Raw genomic sequence first — 15,406 nt, forward strand, 5'->3', positions numbered from 1 at the left:
CGAACACAATGTTTTCCTTGATTCTCTTGGTCAGGCGAGGGAAAAAAGGAATATGCTACTTACCAGTATGCATCTGTTCTTGGCATGTAGAGCTGCAGATCTATACACTGTGCATAGATCGCCATCTGGTGTTGGGCCCGGATGTTTGCAGTTTGTTTTTCCTCTTGGAAAGTCTTTGGAAGTCACAAAGTCGGTGACTCCTCCTTTGGTTCGTATTGCGCATGGGCTTCAGCTCCATCCTCAGATTGTTTTTCGCCAGCAGGGAAAAGATGGAGCGTAGTGATAATAGTAAAGAAACCCATGTGTGTTGTATCTAAATAAGAGACTGGAACGGATACAGGTAGCCGGGGAGGCGGGTGGGCGTGTATAGATCTGCAGCTCTACATGCCAAGAACAGATGCATACTGGTAAGTAGCATATTCCGTTCGAGGCACATGAGCTGCAGATTATACACTGTGCATAGACTATATAGCAGTACCCAACCCTAGCGGCGACCACCGGCATCCGTTGCAGTTCTTTGGAACAGTGTTTTTAGTACAGCCTGGCCCACACTAGCTTGTTGCTTGGTTTGCACATCTACACAGTAATGTTTTGTGAAAGTGTGCGGTGTTGACCATGTCGCTGCTTTGCAGAGGTCATCTAATGGTATGTTCCCTAGAAAAGCCATAGAAGCCCCTATCTTCCTTGTAGAGTGGGCTTTAGGGGGAACAGATAGCGTTCGTTTTGCCTTGTGGTAGCAAATCTGTATGCATTTTACAATCCACCTAGCTATCCCCGATTTAGAAATGGGGTTGCCTTTATGTGGTGGAGAGAAAGACAGATAGCCGTTTGGTTTTTCTGAAAGGTTGTGTTCTTTGGATGTCGTAAAGTAAGGCCCTTTTAACATCCAGTGTGTGTAAAGCCCTTTCCGCAACGGTTTGAGGTTGTGAGAAAAAAGACTGGTAATTCTACCGACTGGTTGAGATGGAAGGGAGAAATGACTTTGGGTAAGAATTTTGAGTTGGTGCGGAGTACAACCTTGTTCTGATGCATTTGGAGAAAAGGTTCCTGTATAGTGAGTGCTTGTATTTCACTAACCCTTCTAAGGGAAGTGATGGCCACTAGAAAAGCTGTTTTCCATGTGAGAAATTGCAGCTCACATTTATGTAATGGTTCAAAAGGCGGTCCTATTAGCCTTGTGAGAACTATATTCAAGTTCCAGACAGGTGAGGGTGGTACTCTGGGTGGAATTACTCTTTTGAGGCCTTCCATAAACGCTTTGATGGCAGGCACCCTGAAAAGCGATAGGTGCTGCCTGTTCTGTAAGTAAGCAGCAATTGCTGCGAGGTGTAACCGAATGGATGAATATGCTAGGTTACACCTTTGTAGATGGAGCAAGTAACATATGATGTGCTGTATGGACACATTTAGAGGGTTGATTGTATTGTTATGGCAGTAAACAACAAATCTTTTCCACTTTGCAGCATAGCATGCCCTAGTAGTAGGACGTCTAGCTTCTCTGATAATATTCATGCAATCAGGGGGAAGGTTAAGGTATCCGAATTCTAGGACCTCAGGAGCCAGATCGCAAGGTTGAACTGAGCTGGGTCCGGGTGCCTAATCTCTCCATGGTTCTGGGTTAGGAGGCATGGTGAGGGGTGTAACTTTTGGTGTGGTACTACCGAGAGTTCCAGTAGTGTGGTGTACCACGGTTGTCTGGCCCATGTTGGAGCTACCAGGATGAGCGTGAGGGAATGCTGTTGTAGCTTTCGCACCATTAATGGAATTAGTGGGAGAGGTGGAAAAGCGTATGCAGATTTGTCTGACCAGTTCATCCATATCGCATTGCCTTTGGACAATGGGTGTGGATATCTGGCGGCGAAGTTTGGGCATTTTTTGTTTTCGTGGGTGGCAAAGAGGTCCATCTGAGGATGCCCCCACTTCTGAAAGAACGGGTGAAGAACCTGTGAGTGAAGTTCCCATTCGTGGATCTGTTGCGTTTGTCTGCTGAGCAGATCTGCCACGGTGTTGGACTCCTGGGACGTGTTGGGCCAGGAGAAAAAATTTCTGCGGAATTGCCAATCTCCATATGCTCTGTGCTAATTGAGAGCTGTGGAGAGTGTGCGCCCCCCTGCTTTTGAATGTAGTACCTGGCAGTCATGTTGTCTGTGCGAATGAGGACTGCCTTGCCTGAAATCTGCGTCTGGAAGGATTTTAGGGCTAGGAAGATTGCCAGTAACTCCGAATGATTGATGTGGAGTAACTTCTGTTGCGACGTCCATGTGCCCTGTACTGTGAGATGTAACAGATGAGCTCCCCAGCCGGAGAGCAATGAGTCTGTTAGGGTTATTTGTGGAACCGGGTCCAGGAACGGTCGCTCTTTGGAAAGGTTTGTGGTGTTCGACCACCGCAGAGAGCGATGGGTGCGACCGTCCACCAACACCAGATCTGTCATTTTCCCCTGGGCCTGGTTCCACTGGCGCGCTAAGCACTCTTGGAGTGGACGCATCTGAAGTCTTGCGTGAGGTACTATGAAGATGCAAGAGGCCATCATCCCTATTAGTTGCATAAACACTCTGGCTGGAAGGGAGTGTTGGGCTATGAATTTTGCGCGTAGAGCCAGAATGCTTGTAATCCTGGCAGGATTGGGGTAGGCTAGCGCTTTTGAGGTCTATATGGTGGCACCGAGGATTGTTTTATGTGGGATGGTTGTAGATGGGACTTTGCGTGGTTTACTGTGAAGCCCAGTTGTGAAGTAGCTGGATAGTGGCATGCGTGTGTTGTACACACTGGCTGTATGAACTGGCTTTTATTAGCCAGTCGTCTAGGTATGAGAAGACATGGATGTGTGCTGCCACTACTGCTAGGCACCTGGTGAGTACACGTGGCGCTGTTGAGACTCCGAACGGGAGTACTTTGAATTGGTAGTGTTGGCCGTCCACTACGAATCTGAGGAACTTCCTGTGAGCGTTGTGCACTGGAATGTGGAAATAAGCGTCTTTTAGGTCTGAAGTGGTCAGGAAGTCGTTTTGGGAAAGCACTGGTAGTACCTGCTGAAGCTTTACCATGTGAAAATGGTCCGAGTATGTATTTCGTCCCTTTTTGGTATGAGAAAATATAGGGAGTAGACCCCCCCCATATTTCGTTGGTTGGTAGGAACGTGTTCTATCGCCCTTTTCTGCAGGAGGAAGATTACCTCCTGCTTTAGTAGTGTTAAATGTTCTTGTGACATTGGGCGTTGTCTGGGTGGAATGTTTGGGGGGTAGATATTAGTTCTAGGCAGTAGCCTGTCCGAATTATTTGTGTTACCCATTTGTCTGAGGTGATGGTGGCCCAGACAGGGAGGAAATTTTGGAGTCTGCCCCCGACCGGAGTGGGATGGTCTGGGGGAAGTGGAGGGAAGTCATTGGGTAGGTGCGGTGGCAGAGTGGGCGGTGTTTGTTTTGCCTCTGCCTTTGTTATTGTTGCCCCTGTAGCCGCCTCTTTGGTAACCCATTGTAAAGGTGACTGGGTAGGGGCCTTAAATGAAGTGGAAGCGGTGTCGGAGGAGTAGCCTCTGGATGTGCTCCAAAAGGAAGAGCGGCAAAATGAGCGCCTGGGAAGGTTTGATTGTAAAGCTCCTATGGATTTTGCCATGTCTGTGTCCTTTTTCATCTTTTCTAGGGCCTCATTTACTTTTGGGCCAAACAGATGTTCCTGGTCAAAGGGATGATTGAGGATGGAGGCCTGTACCTCCAGTTTAAAACCTGAGATCCTTAGCCAGGCATGGCGACGGAGGACACTAGTATTGATGGCCCTGGAGGCTGTGTCTGCTGCATCTAGGGCACAACGTATGGAGGTATTAGTAATTGTTTTGCCCTCCTGAATTAGCTCGTTGGCCCTAGGTTTGTATTTATCAGGGAGATGGTGCATTATGGCTTCTAATTCGTCACAATGGGCCCGGTCATACCTGGCTAGTAGCGCTTGTGTGTTAGCGATACGCCATATGTTGGCAGCTTGGGATGCAGTACGCTTGCCTGATGCGTCCAAGAGTTTAGACTCTGTCAGGTGGTGGTGTTTCGCCCGACGCTTGGGAGCTGGCCCTTTTACGTGCTGTGGATACTACCAGCGAATCTAGTGGTGCTGGCCCTCTGATGTAGGCGGGATCAGTAGGAGCGGGTTAATGACCCTGGCTCTGACTGGATCTTTAAAGACCTCTGGCGCATGTTTTAGAACTCCCTTGAGCATAGGCAATATGGAGTAGTTTCTTTTCTGTAACTCCAGTTCTGTAGTAGGGGTATCTCTGTTATAGTCATAATCTAGTGAATAGTCCCGCCCATGTGCGTGGACCCCGGAGCAATAAAAAATAATCTCTAAAGGTGACAAATCATGCAGACCTGCATACACCTTTAAGAGAGAATTTAATTTAAAGACAGATAATGCAGCCTATACCCACAGGCTACACTGTCCAGTACTTCAACTAGAATTCCACCAACATCCACAAACAGCACTGCCTGTCCAGCTTTTCTCCACATAGGAAAAAACCCTGCCTCTACCAGCAAAAGCCTCTGGAATGATAGAGAGGAAGGAGTGGACAGACAAGCCCCATAGGCTGCCATTATGTGGCTTAGAACAGGATACTGTGCCTTTAAGAAAACTTTCCAGATTTCCAGAACTTTCCCCAGTATCCCAGAATGCCCAGCAGGTCCTTTTACTTTCAGTTCTTTTTGAAGGCGTAGCACGCCAGACCTGTAGCATTCTTCATATGAATAATTATCTCTCCACCGGGGAGGAGGGCGGGCGCTTATGACTATAACAGAGATACCCCTACTACAGAACTGGAGTTACAGAAAAGAAATACTCCTTCTGTAGTAGGGGATCTCTGTGTATAGTCCTAATCTAGTGAATAGAATGGCAAGGCCATCCCCACACAACAGCGGTGGAGAACAAACAAGACAAAACCACTACTGTGCGAACAAATTTCGAAGCGAAGCCTGGATGTCCTAGTGGAAGGTCGTTTAGACTCCTTCAGTATGTCCATACAATCGTCTGGTAGATTCAGATGGCCATATTGCACTATTTCAGGAGCCATGCCGCCAAACTCAAAGACGAGAGGTTGGGGTGCACCATCCGCCCCCCGAACTTCGTGAGAAGGTCCGGCCTGCACGGCAACCGTATGTGAGAAAAGAGACCGGTGAAGTAGGTCCGTGAACCACCACTGCCTGGGCCATTCCGGGGCGATCAGGATCATCCGCGCCCTGGACTGGGACAGCTTGATGAGCACTGCCGGAATCAGGGGGATGGGTGGAAAAGTGTACAGAAAGCTGTTCGACCAATCTATCCATAACGCATTCCCCAGCGTCCCCCGCTGGTAGTACCTGGATGCGAAGTCTCGGCATTTGCTGTTTTCGGCGGTGGCGAACAGATCTACGTCTGGAGTCCCCCACCTTGCGAAGACTTCTCCTAGTACTTCGTCGTTTATGACCCATTCGTGGTTTTCCTGAATCAGCCTGCTCAAGGCGTCCGCCTGAGCATTCTGCACCCCTGGCAGATGCGTGGCCGTAATCGTCAGTCCTCGGGCCAGAAGCCAGTGCCAGATCGCCTGCGCCTCCTGCGACAGAGTGCGCGACCTCGACCCCCCCCTGCTTGTTGAGGTAATACATAGTGGTTGTATTGTCAGTCTGTATCAGCAGCGAGTTGGTCTGGAAGGACGGAAGGAAGGAAGGCCTTCAGTGCCAGGAAGACAGATCTGAGTTCCAGGAAATTGATGTGGTACGTCGATTCCAAAGGAGACCACTTTCCTTGAATCTGCAAGTCCCCGGAATGCGCTCCCCGGCCTTGGAGAGACGCATCCGTCACAAAACTCTTCGTGGGAATGTCCTTGTGGAAGGGAACCCCCTTGAGGAGGTTTTCCGCCGAACACCACCACTTCAGAGACTGAAGAGCATGTAGAGACAGTCGTATCTTGTCGTCCCAAGAACCTGTCCTCTGATCCCACTGATCCTCCAAGCACTCCTGTAGTGGTCTCATGTGTAGCCGTGCGTGAGGCGTGAGGAAGATACAGGAGGCCATCGATCCCAGTAGCGAAGACACCTTCCTCACTGTCGTCGATGGAGCGGTCCTGAGCCTTCCGAAGGAGTGATAACCGTCTCTCCTCCGAAGGAGACACGCTTGCTGACCGCGTATCGATGGAGGCTCCCAGGTACTGTATGCACTGGACCGGAGTCGGGACCGATTTGGACATGTTGACGTGTAACCCCAGCTTGTGCAAGAGAGCGCACGTCCACCGGAAGTGTTCTTGCGCTTCCGAGTAGGATGATGCCTTGATCAGCCAATCGTCCAGATACGGGTAGACAAACACCTTGTTCCTTCGCAGATGTGCCGCCACCACCGCCATGCACTTCGAGAAGGTCCTGGGCGCAGACTTTAGCCCGAATGGCAGTACTGTGTATTGATAGTGATTGTCGCCGACTTGGAATCGCAGGAACTTCCTGTGCTACCGTGCTATGGGCACATGGAAGTACGCATCCTGTAGATCTATGGCACAGAGCCAGTCTCCCCGTTGCAGCTGAGGGTAAATCTGATGCAACGATAGCATGCCAAACTTCTCTCTGCAAATCCATTTGTTTGCCTGTCGCAAATCCAGAATGGGCCTGAACTCGTTCTTGTCCTTCTTGCGAACGAGGAAGAAGGACCGAGAGTACAGACCTCTTCCCCTTTGAGACAGAGGTACCTCTTCTACCGCCTTTTTTCTCAACAAGATGTCTGCCTCCGCCTGGAGCTCTCCCAGCTGGAACTGAGAGCTGACCGGCGGAATCGCTGGAGGCGGGCTGATAAACCGAAGACTGTATCCATTGCAAACAATATTCAGCACCCACTTGTCCTGAGTAATTTTTCTCCACTCTGCCGGAAAAAGTTGAATGCTTCCCCCCACTGGAGTGGGTAACGGTTGAGGGGGAAGTAGTCGCTCAGGGCCGAGACCCGGCCGGGCCCTTGGTAGTGGTAGCCGCCTGCTGGCCTCCTCTACCCCTCTGGCGTTTCTGGAAGGGCTTCCGGAACTGCTGCTGTTGGTGCTGCTGCTGTCCCGAACCCTGCCCACGCCCTCTGCCCGTAGACCCGAACCGCCTCTGGAACGGGCGCTTCTTCTTCTCGGCCTTCTCCAACACGACGGCAGTCAGGGTTTCCGCCTCCGCCTTCATGCGGGCCATCTCATCATCCGCATGTTTTTCAAACAGGGTTTCCCCCGAGAAGGGCAGGTTGGCCACTCTGTGCTGTGCCTCTGGTTTGAGGGACGTCAGGCGCAGCCACGAATGCCGCCTCTGGTGGACGCCATGACAGTAGGCGTGGGCGGCCAACAAGGAGACATCCGCCGCCGCGCCGATCACCTGATTCGAAACCAGCATGCCCTCACGCACTGTTTCCAAGAAGTCCTCCTTCCTGTCCCGGGGCAGCAGGTCCGCATACTGCTGCAGGGACTCCCACAGGGCCCGGTCGTAACGCCCCAACAAAGCCCCTGCACTTGCCGCCTTCATGGTGGTGGCGGCGGTCCCACACACCTTCCTGCCCGCAGAGTCCAGCCAGCGGCTTTCTTTGTCAGGCGGGACCGTCGATGAAGGAGCGGTCGCATGTTGTTTCCTCGCCGCCGTCACGATGACCGAATGCGGCTTCGGGTCCACCCTCAAAAAGGTAGGGTCCGACTCCGGGGCCCTATACTTTTTTATGAGCCTGGAGGGGGCGGCTTTCATCACCGCGGGCGTGAGGAACAGCTCCAACGCGGGCTCCACCAGTCCTGGTACAAGAGGCAATAGAGGGCGAGACAGATGTTTCTTATGAAGTGTCTCGAATATCACGGACGTCGTGGGTGTTGGAACCGTCACCGTGATACCCAACTTTGCTGCCCCTCTCAACAGCACCTCTTGGAAAGAGACCAAATTGTCCACCGGAGACACCCTAGTCCCCTGCGAGTCCGACAGCGTCGGGGAAAAATCTCTGGTCGAGGACCGCGTGTGCGACCTGGACCTGTGGCTCCTACGGCGTAGTCCTGAGTCCGACGATGACCGTCCATGGCTCCGCGATCTTCTCCTGAGAGAGCAGGAGCGCGACCTCTTCGTCTTCGGTCTGCCCGGTGGTCTAGCCGGTCCCGGCGACCGCGGATGTCGCGGCCTCGGAGTCCCCTGCGGCGGGGTCAGGTACCTCGGAAGGGAATCCGACCGCGGAGGAACTGCCGGCGGCCCCAACGGAGTGCGTGGTAACGAACGAGGTGGGGGCGGTGTAGGCAGTGGCGCTGGCTGCGGAGGCGGTGGTGTTGGCGGTGGAGGCGGAGTCGGAGGTGGTGGCGTAGGCATCCGAGGAGGCGTATACACCACAGAGTACATCGATCCCGATGACTCTTCCTCGACGGCGACCTGCGCCTCGACGGCGATCTTCTTGACGTCGATCGTCTCGACGGCGAACCTCTCTTCGACGGCCACGTAGACCGTCTCCTCTTCACCGACGGCGAACGGCGATCTCCCCTCGACGGCGAGCGCCGACGCTGGGTCCGATCTCGACGCCGACTGCTGGACGGCGACGTCGTCGCAGAAGATGCCGATGTCGTCGACGCGACGCCGCTTCTCCCCAGAGCCCTGGGGAGACGGCGAACAGATGGTAGTCATCCCCCTCGACGCCGCCGTCGACGCCCTCGACGGAGAGTGGGGACGCTTACTGGTCTTCCTGCCCCTGGGGAGCCCCCCCAGAGGCCTCAGTATGGGCCAAATCAGCCCCTCCAGACCCACCTGGTGCCTTCAGCCTTCTCTCCTCCAGGACTTGAAGCCTGATCTTCATTCTGTCCCTCAGGGTCCTGGCTGAGAACGTGTGGCAGATTTCACAGTCTTCAGGCACGTGGGACTGGGGAAGGCAACCTATACACACCTCGTGTGGATCTGTTTTAGCCTTTTTTCTACCACACTCCGGGCACTTGTCGAACAAGCCAGGCATGTTGACAGTACCAGCCACTAAGCACTTGAAAAAGTGACAAAAATTGACAAAAACTACAATAAACCCTTGAAAAGGGGAGAGCTCAATGCTCCAGGGTCCTGCTAGCAGGCGCCTTCAAAAAGAACTGAAAGTAAAAGGGACCTGCTGGGCATTCTGGGATACTGGGGAAAGTTCTGGAAATCTGGAAAGTTTTCTTAAAAGGCACAGTATCCTGTTCTAAGCCACATAATGGCAGCCTATGGGGCTTGTCTGTCCACTCCTTCCTCTCTATCATTCCAGAGGCTTTTGCTGGTAGAGGCAGGGTTTTTTCCTATGTGGAGAAAAGCTGGACAGGCAGTGCTGTTTGTGGATGTTGGTGGAATTCTAGTTGAAGTACTGGACAGTGTAGCCTGTGGGTATAGGCTGCATTATCTGTCTTTAAATTAAATTCTCTCTTAAAAGGTGTATGCAGGTCTGCATGATTTGTCACCTTTAGAGATTATTTTTTATTGCTCCGGGGTCCACGCACATGGGCGGGACTATTCACTAGATTATGACTATACACAGAGATCCCCTACTACAGAATGAGGTAGTCCTATGTGTGGTATCAAACCTATCTAGGAGGAAATCCTCCTCCATGGGGTCGGTATGGAGATCTACCCTGTGATAGTGTGCTGCCCTTTGTAAGAGATGGTTGAACCCCAGTGAGTCTTCTGGTGGGGAAGGTCTGGAAGGGTAGAGATCATCCTGTGGGAAGTTAGGGATGTCAGGGATATTATAATCGTCCCATGGGTCTGGGGAGCCTGTGGGAGTGGTGTCCCCTGTAGGTAAATCTTGGGGCACGTCTCCTATGTCATCATATGGATCCCCCTGATCATCATCCGGAGATGGTATTGGGGGAATGATGAGGTGGGGGCGGTGGAGGTGGGGAAGGTATTCTGAGAGGAGAGGTAGCAGAGTCCTTCCTCTTTGGAGGCGGAGCAGGTTTTTCCAGCTGTCTTTTTGATGGAGAGCATCAAATGTCCGGTTTTAGGATCCTTGGTTAAGTTTTTTTTGTAACTGATCCGGTGTAAAGCGTTCTGGTGATGTTGGTTGGTCCGTCGGCGCCGAAGCCGTTGGTTTTTTGGCTTTATTCGCACTGGGTCGTTGCTTGAAACTATGCTTGGATAAGTCTGATTGTTTGGTCGGCGCCGAGGTGGATTTCGGCTTCGAAGTGTCGGTGGCCTTGTGTGTTTGTGTCGGTGCGCACCGAGGAGCTGGAGCTGCTTCTCGACACAGTGTTTCGGTGCGGGGGCTCGGTGTCGAAGCGGAGGCCATTTTGTTTTCCGGTGTCGAAGAGTGTTTATCGGCACCGACGGTAGGCTGGCTCTAGCCTGAGCCGCCGGAAGGCTTAATCGGCTTCTTTACCAGGCCCGAAGGTGCGGTGTGGGAAGCAGTGTCTTTGGTCTTGCTTAGGCCCGGAGGCGAAGGTGTGACCGAAGCCTTTGTCGGTGCCGGCAAGGGTGTGGTGTGGTGGGGGGGGGGGAAGATTAGTACTCACGACCCTCTGTGCCGGAGTGATGTCCTCCACATCTGAATCATTGGCTTCGGAGGCACTGACGAGTCCCTCGTCGGTGTGGTGTTCTTCTGAAGCGTCAACGCCTTCCCCGAAGAGGTCGTCCGGAATCGCCGTCGACGAGTGCCATGGTTCTTCTAGCCCTTCGGTCTCGAATGGTTTTCTTGGACCGGAAGGACTTGCACACCGGACAATCTCGAGCCTCGTGTTCAGGGGAGAGGCAGAGATTGCATACTTCGTGGAGATCGGTGTGGGGGGGGGGGGGGGGGGGGGGACTGGGACCCACAGAGGGCACTTCTTGAAGGGAGTCCTTTCCATTAGCCAGGACTGGAGCTTGGGTAGGCCCGAAGGCAGTCGTCGACTACCGTAATCGAAGGTTTTTGCCGATGAGAGGCGCGTCGAGTGGGGAGATCGCAATCGAAAACAATATCGCGAGTTGGGGAGAGGATTGCGCGTCGATCGTCGAACTGGAAGCTGTTCGGAACTGGAGCGCGAAGATCACATCCGAGCCCGATGGCGGGAAAAAAAAAAATCTGAGGATGGAGCCGAAGCCCATGCGCAATACGATCGAAAGGAGGAGTCACCGACCTCGTGACTTCCAAAGACTTTCCAAGAGGAAAAACAACTGCAAACATCCGGGCCCAACACCAGATGGCGATCTATGCACAAGTGTGTAATCTGCAGCTCATATGCCTCGAACATTATTTTTCTGGGATCCTCGTATGAAGGCACCTGTGAGGAACTATGTCCCATAATACCGTACAAATCTGAGGTTTAGTCTTCGACATTTAAATATCTTCATTCTTTTCAGGCATACAGTTAAATTTACTAATGAGTTTTGAACCAACATCCTGTTAGATGACCAATTTACACAAACTACTGGAGAGCTTCTCACGTTTTCCAGTATGCACGGGTGTAAAAGAAAGTCAGGAAGGGTCCATCACTGAGAAGTGCACTAGCTATGTGGCTGGAAGGCAGGCCCAAATTACTACCTTTCCACTATGCCTGATGACTTGTATGAAGTGATAGTTTTATTTTTCCATGCAGGAGTGCTCCATTTCTCCCAGCTATTTGCACAAACCCAATAACTGTTCAGTATATTCCTAATGGAAGAATCAGTAACTGTTTGAATTACCATAACGACAGAGGCTTGAAGATCTCTGGAAGTAGCTTGGGAATCTTTGCAGTGTCAATGAGAAATACAAGGTCTGATCTTTGGGGTAATGTCATGAATATCACCCCAGTAAGATGTGCAGAAAGCGCTTCATTTGTTTTCTGATGTCAACGGGTTTAAATTATTAATATGGTCTGTATTGGAGTGTGTTCACCAAGCATACAACTGCACTAAGCCTTAGAGCGAGATCTTGCACTGTATGATATTTTTTCGTGTGTAAAAGGGCCAGTGCATTCTACCATCACACTGCAGAAATCTGTACTATAACGGTTTGATGCAAAGGCTAACAAGGAGAATTCATGTTTATCAACAAAGATAGGATTCAGAATGAAAGGTGCCTCCTCCAGTTTCATACAAATACTTTAGAATGGAGTTATACAACTCTAGAGACAGAAGCTAGATGCTGGGGAATATGCTGGCTGTGAGTACAAAACGCAGAAGACCATCAGTCTGAAGGGCGGCTCGACAAGACAGCATAATAAAACGCTGCAAAACAAAAACTGCGTTTGACTAAAGATGTGATGAACCATATTGTATTAGTCAATATGCATCAGTTTCTGTAATAGCCTTACATCACTTAATATACATTAAATCAGGGCATAACAAACAGTTAATAAAATACCAAGGTTACATGTGCAATGAGTCAAGAAAGGGGCTTCAATTATATCCATCAATTCCTTGACAACAACTACTGGTATTTTACCTTTGGTCCATACAAGTGAAAGCAATCTAGACACCTCGGGGGCTATGGAGGTCTACCAGGAGTGACCCACATCTTTAGGTGGGGGAGGGGTAGTCACAAATCTGCAGACTGGCATCTTTTCCAGTGAAAACAATTGGCTGGCAATTTGCTTATAGACCTGTATCGTGTTAACAAACTTGCATGCTCCTGATCAAATTGATAAATGTTTTTGATTTTATGTACAGGTGGTAACGCTGGCTGAAGATCAAGTAATCACCTGCACTTGTTTTACAATTGCCTTCTTAAATTACAGAAATAGTGAGGGTGCAATTAATCAAAGTTGGTTTATATTTTTTTTGCAATTAAACCAAATAACTGCAGTAGGTTATCACTAACCCTGGGCGCAGTTCGCGAAGTAGCGCTACGCGTAGCTACACAAAGTGCACTACGCGAGCTACGCGTAGCACTTCGCGAACTGCATAGTACCCTGTTCGCACTGTGCAAGATGCCGTTTTCAATGATTGCACAGTGCGGACAGGCATCCGGCACTGTGCAATCATTGAAAACGGCATCTTGCACAGTACGAGCTGTAGTTTTCTGCCGCTCGAGTAGATTTTTACTCTAGCGGCAGCTTTCTCAACGCGGACTGGTAGTTTCTCATCGCGAGCGGTCGCACGCATACGCGACCACTCGCAATGAGAAACCTGACCTCCCTGCATTGAGAATCTCGCCGGGAGGTTTATTTACCATGCTCGCGATCTGCAACTTGATGTTGCTGATCGCGAACGAGGAAAAACTCGCCGGGATGTCATTTTGCTTGCTCGCGGTCGCCAACTTGACGTTGAGGACCGCGAGCAAGCAAAAAATGACCACTGCACTACGCAACGCTATGCGAGTTTGCTCTGTGCTACGTGCAATTCGCGTAGTGCGAAGTCGCGCAAACTACGCGAGCGTAGTGCTTTGCCCAGGCTTAGTTGTCACATAAGGAAAATGTTACTTAGCCCAGTAAATATCTCTCTGTAGCATTTATCACTGTAGATTAACATACTCTGAACTCCAGACATCTAGCACTGGACTCAGACATTTGCAACTTGTTTATCTTCAAACTGTCTTGAGCCATAAGGTACATGGGGACTACTCCTTATGCTGGCATTGCGCATGGGCACGAACTCCATGCTAAACAGTTATTTTTTTTATTGTTAGTATGCAGACCATGTACACCTACAGCAACACGTTACAAACAAGTAGTTACCCGTTATCAGGAACACATGAAAGTGACATTTACTAATAAATAAAACTATCAAATCTAAAAGTAATTTCTCTGGACCAAAAAGAACCACTAAATCATTAGCAGGTACTAATTTCTACATATACTGCCTATGGAGTTTTAGGTGTGGTTCTCTGCTTCTAGAACGTGTATCGCTCTTAAATGTACACAAAACAGGATTCAAAAATTAATCTGCTCTCAAATCAACTTTTAAAGTTTTCAGATTCACTGGCATAAACTAACAAGAAAGGACTCAATTTCCTGCTCCTCACCTGGTTTTGCGAGTCATCCGTGACGGCAGAGGACCCAAAATTCTTTCCATCATGGCCAGGTGCTCACGGTTGTCATGCGTCTGAAACAAAAGACAAAGGTTATTCCTTAACAAAAGACTCCAATGCTACAAGCCCCTTTCACTGCTTTATACAAATATTCCTAAGGAAATTCAACACAGAGCTGGGTATACTGGCACAAGAAGCAAGCTTCTCTGCAAAGCCAGTCTTTATGCCTTTACTGAGAATATTTTGTAAAGTAAGTGACAAAATTGATCTAAACAGACAGTAAGGGAAAGCATAGCCTGATGAAAAAAAGCCCTGGATGCTGAAACTGAACATAACACAGCAGCTGTTCTACAGATCTTGGTGCAAATCCAACACAAGTTTAACATTAGTGTGAAAACCTTTTCAAACCAGGTCACTAATAACCTAGATTATGCTCATTGGAGTCTCCTAGAGTGAAAGATAGAATGAAACATTGTACACAATCCTAATTATTTCTCATGTGCATCTCTTGCTAGTTTATATCCGAAATCTCTGACTCATGAAACCGTGCACATAAAAATTTCTACTTTAAGAAATTAATTTAATTAAGAAAGCATACTAACCTAAAGAACATTACAAAAAAAGTATGTACTTGAGTTAGCAAAAACTCATGACAAAGCCAATTTCAGGTGTCAAAATCTCACATGAAACAAATTTTTCGAAACTAAGGATCAAACACTTAGAAGAGCGCTTTTTAACCTTTGGCTTCTTTGGACCCATCACGGAATCATTAACGGAAGCCAAGGACCGCGGCCTAAAACATTTCCACAACCGACCTCGAACAAATACATATAAATGAGTATATAAACAAGTACATACATTGACATTTTAATTCTCAAACAAACATTCGAATGTAGACCTTTTATTAGAAAAGTATGAGGTTTTCAAAACAGGGATTTAGTTTTAAAGGATGAATTGATATGCTAGATTAGCATATTCCACTGCCTGTTTTTGTTCCTAATGCAAATCTGCACATATAGATTTTCTTTGAAAAAGTGATACACGAACCCCAGACATGGGCAAGACTATTTGGTGTTTATGATTATAAATGGAGTCCCTAGAGCAGTGCAAGCAATGGTGACATGGAGGGGGTAGCAACGGAAAACAAGCATTTACAATGCAATAGGTCTCATAATGACATTATTTTAAGCTATTGACATTGTAAATGGCAATGCCTTTAAAAAAATTAAAAGGCATTGTTATTTACAATACCAAAAGCAATACCTATTGCATTGCATAGCGAGGTGTCCGTGAACACGGCGCCGCACTTTATTAAAGTTAAAAAAGAAAAAGGGAAAGTGGGTTTCTGTTGCAGTAACCCCCCCCCCCCCCCTCCTTTGTTTCTCGCCAGACTACTGATACTACTCTTTGACTTGATGTGCTCTGGGTCCCTGCCAATCAGGACCCCAGGGCCTGTGTTCTTTCCCCAAAACAAACCAAATTGGCAACTCTGGCCATAGGTAGGTCCCTGGTAAATGGTACCCCATGTACCCAGGGC

At 49.3% G+C, this 15,406-nt stretch overlaps 1 protein-coding gene across 4 annotated transcripts in view; it reads right to left on the reverse strand.

Moving 5' to 3' along the window:
• CLK2 (CDC like kinase 2) overlaps positions 1-15,406 on the reverse strand; it is a 129,454-nt gene that overhangs the window by 25,975 nt on the left and 88,073 nt on the right. For all 4 annotated transcript variants that reach the window (XM_085637964.1, XM_085637962.1, XM_085637965.1 and 1 more), the window contains one exon: positions 13,864-13,943. In XM_085637964.1, the coding sequence (XP_085494090.1) occupies positions 13,864-13,943 (80 nt within the window). The remainder of the gene's footprint in view (positions 1-13,863; positions 13,944-15,406) is intronic.

This window comes from Triturus cristatus, chromosome 12 (assembly GCF_964204655.1).
Source record: "Triturus cristatus chromosome 12, aTriCri1.1, whole genome shotgun sequence".
Classification (NCBI taxonomy): domain Eukaryota; kingdom Metazoa; phylum Chordata; class Amphibia; order Caudata; family Salamandridae; genus Triturus; species Triturus cristatus.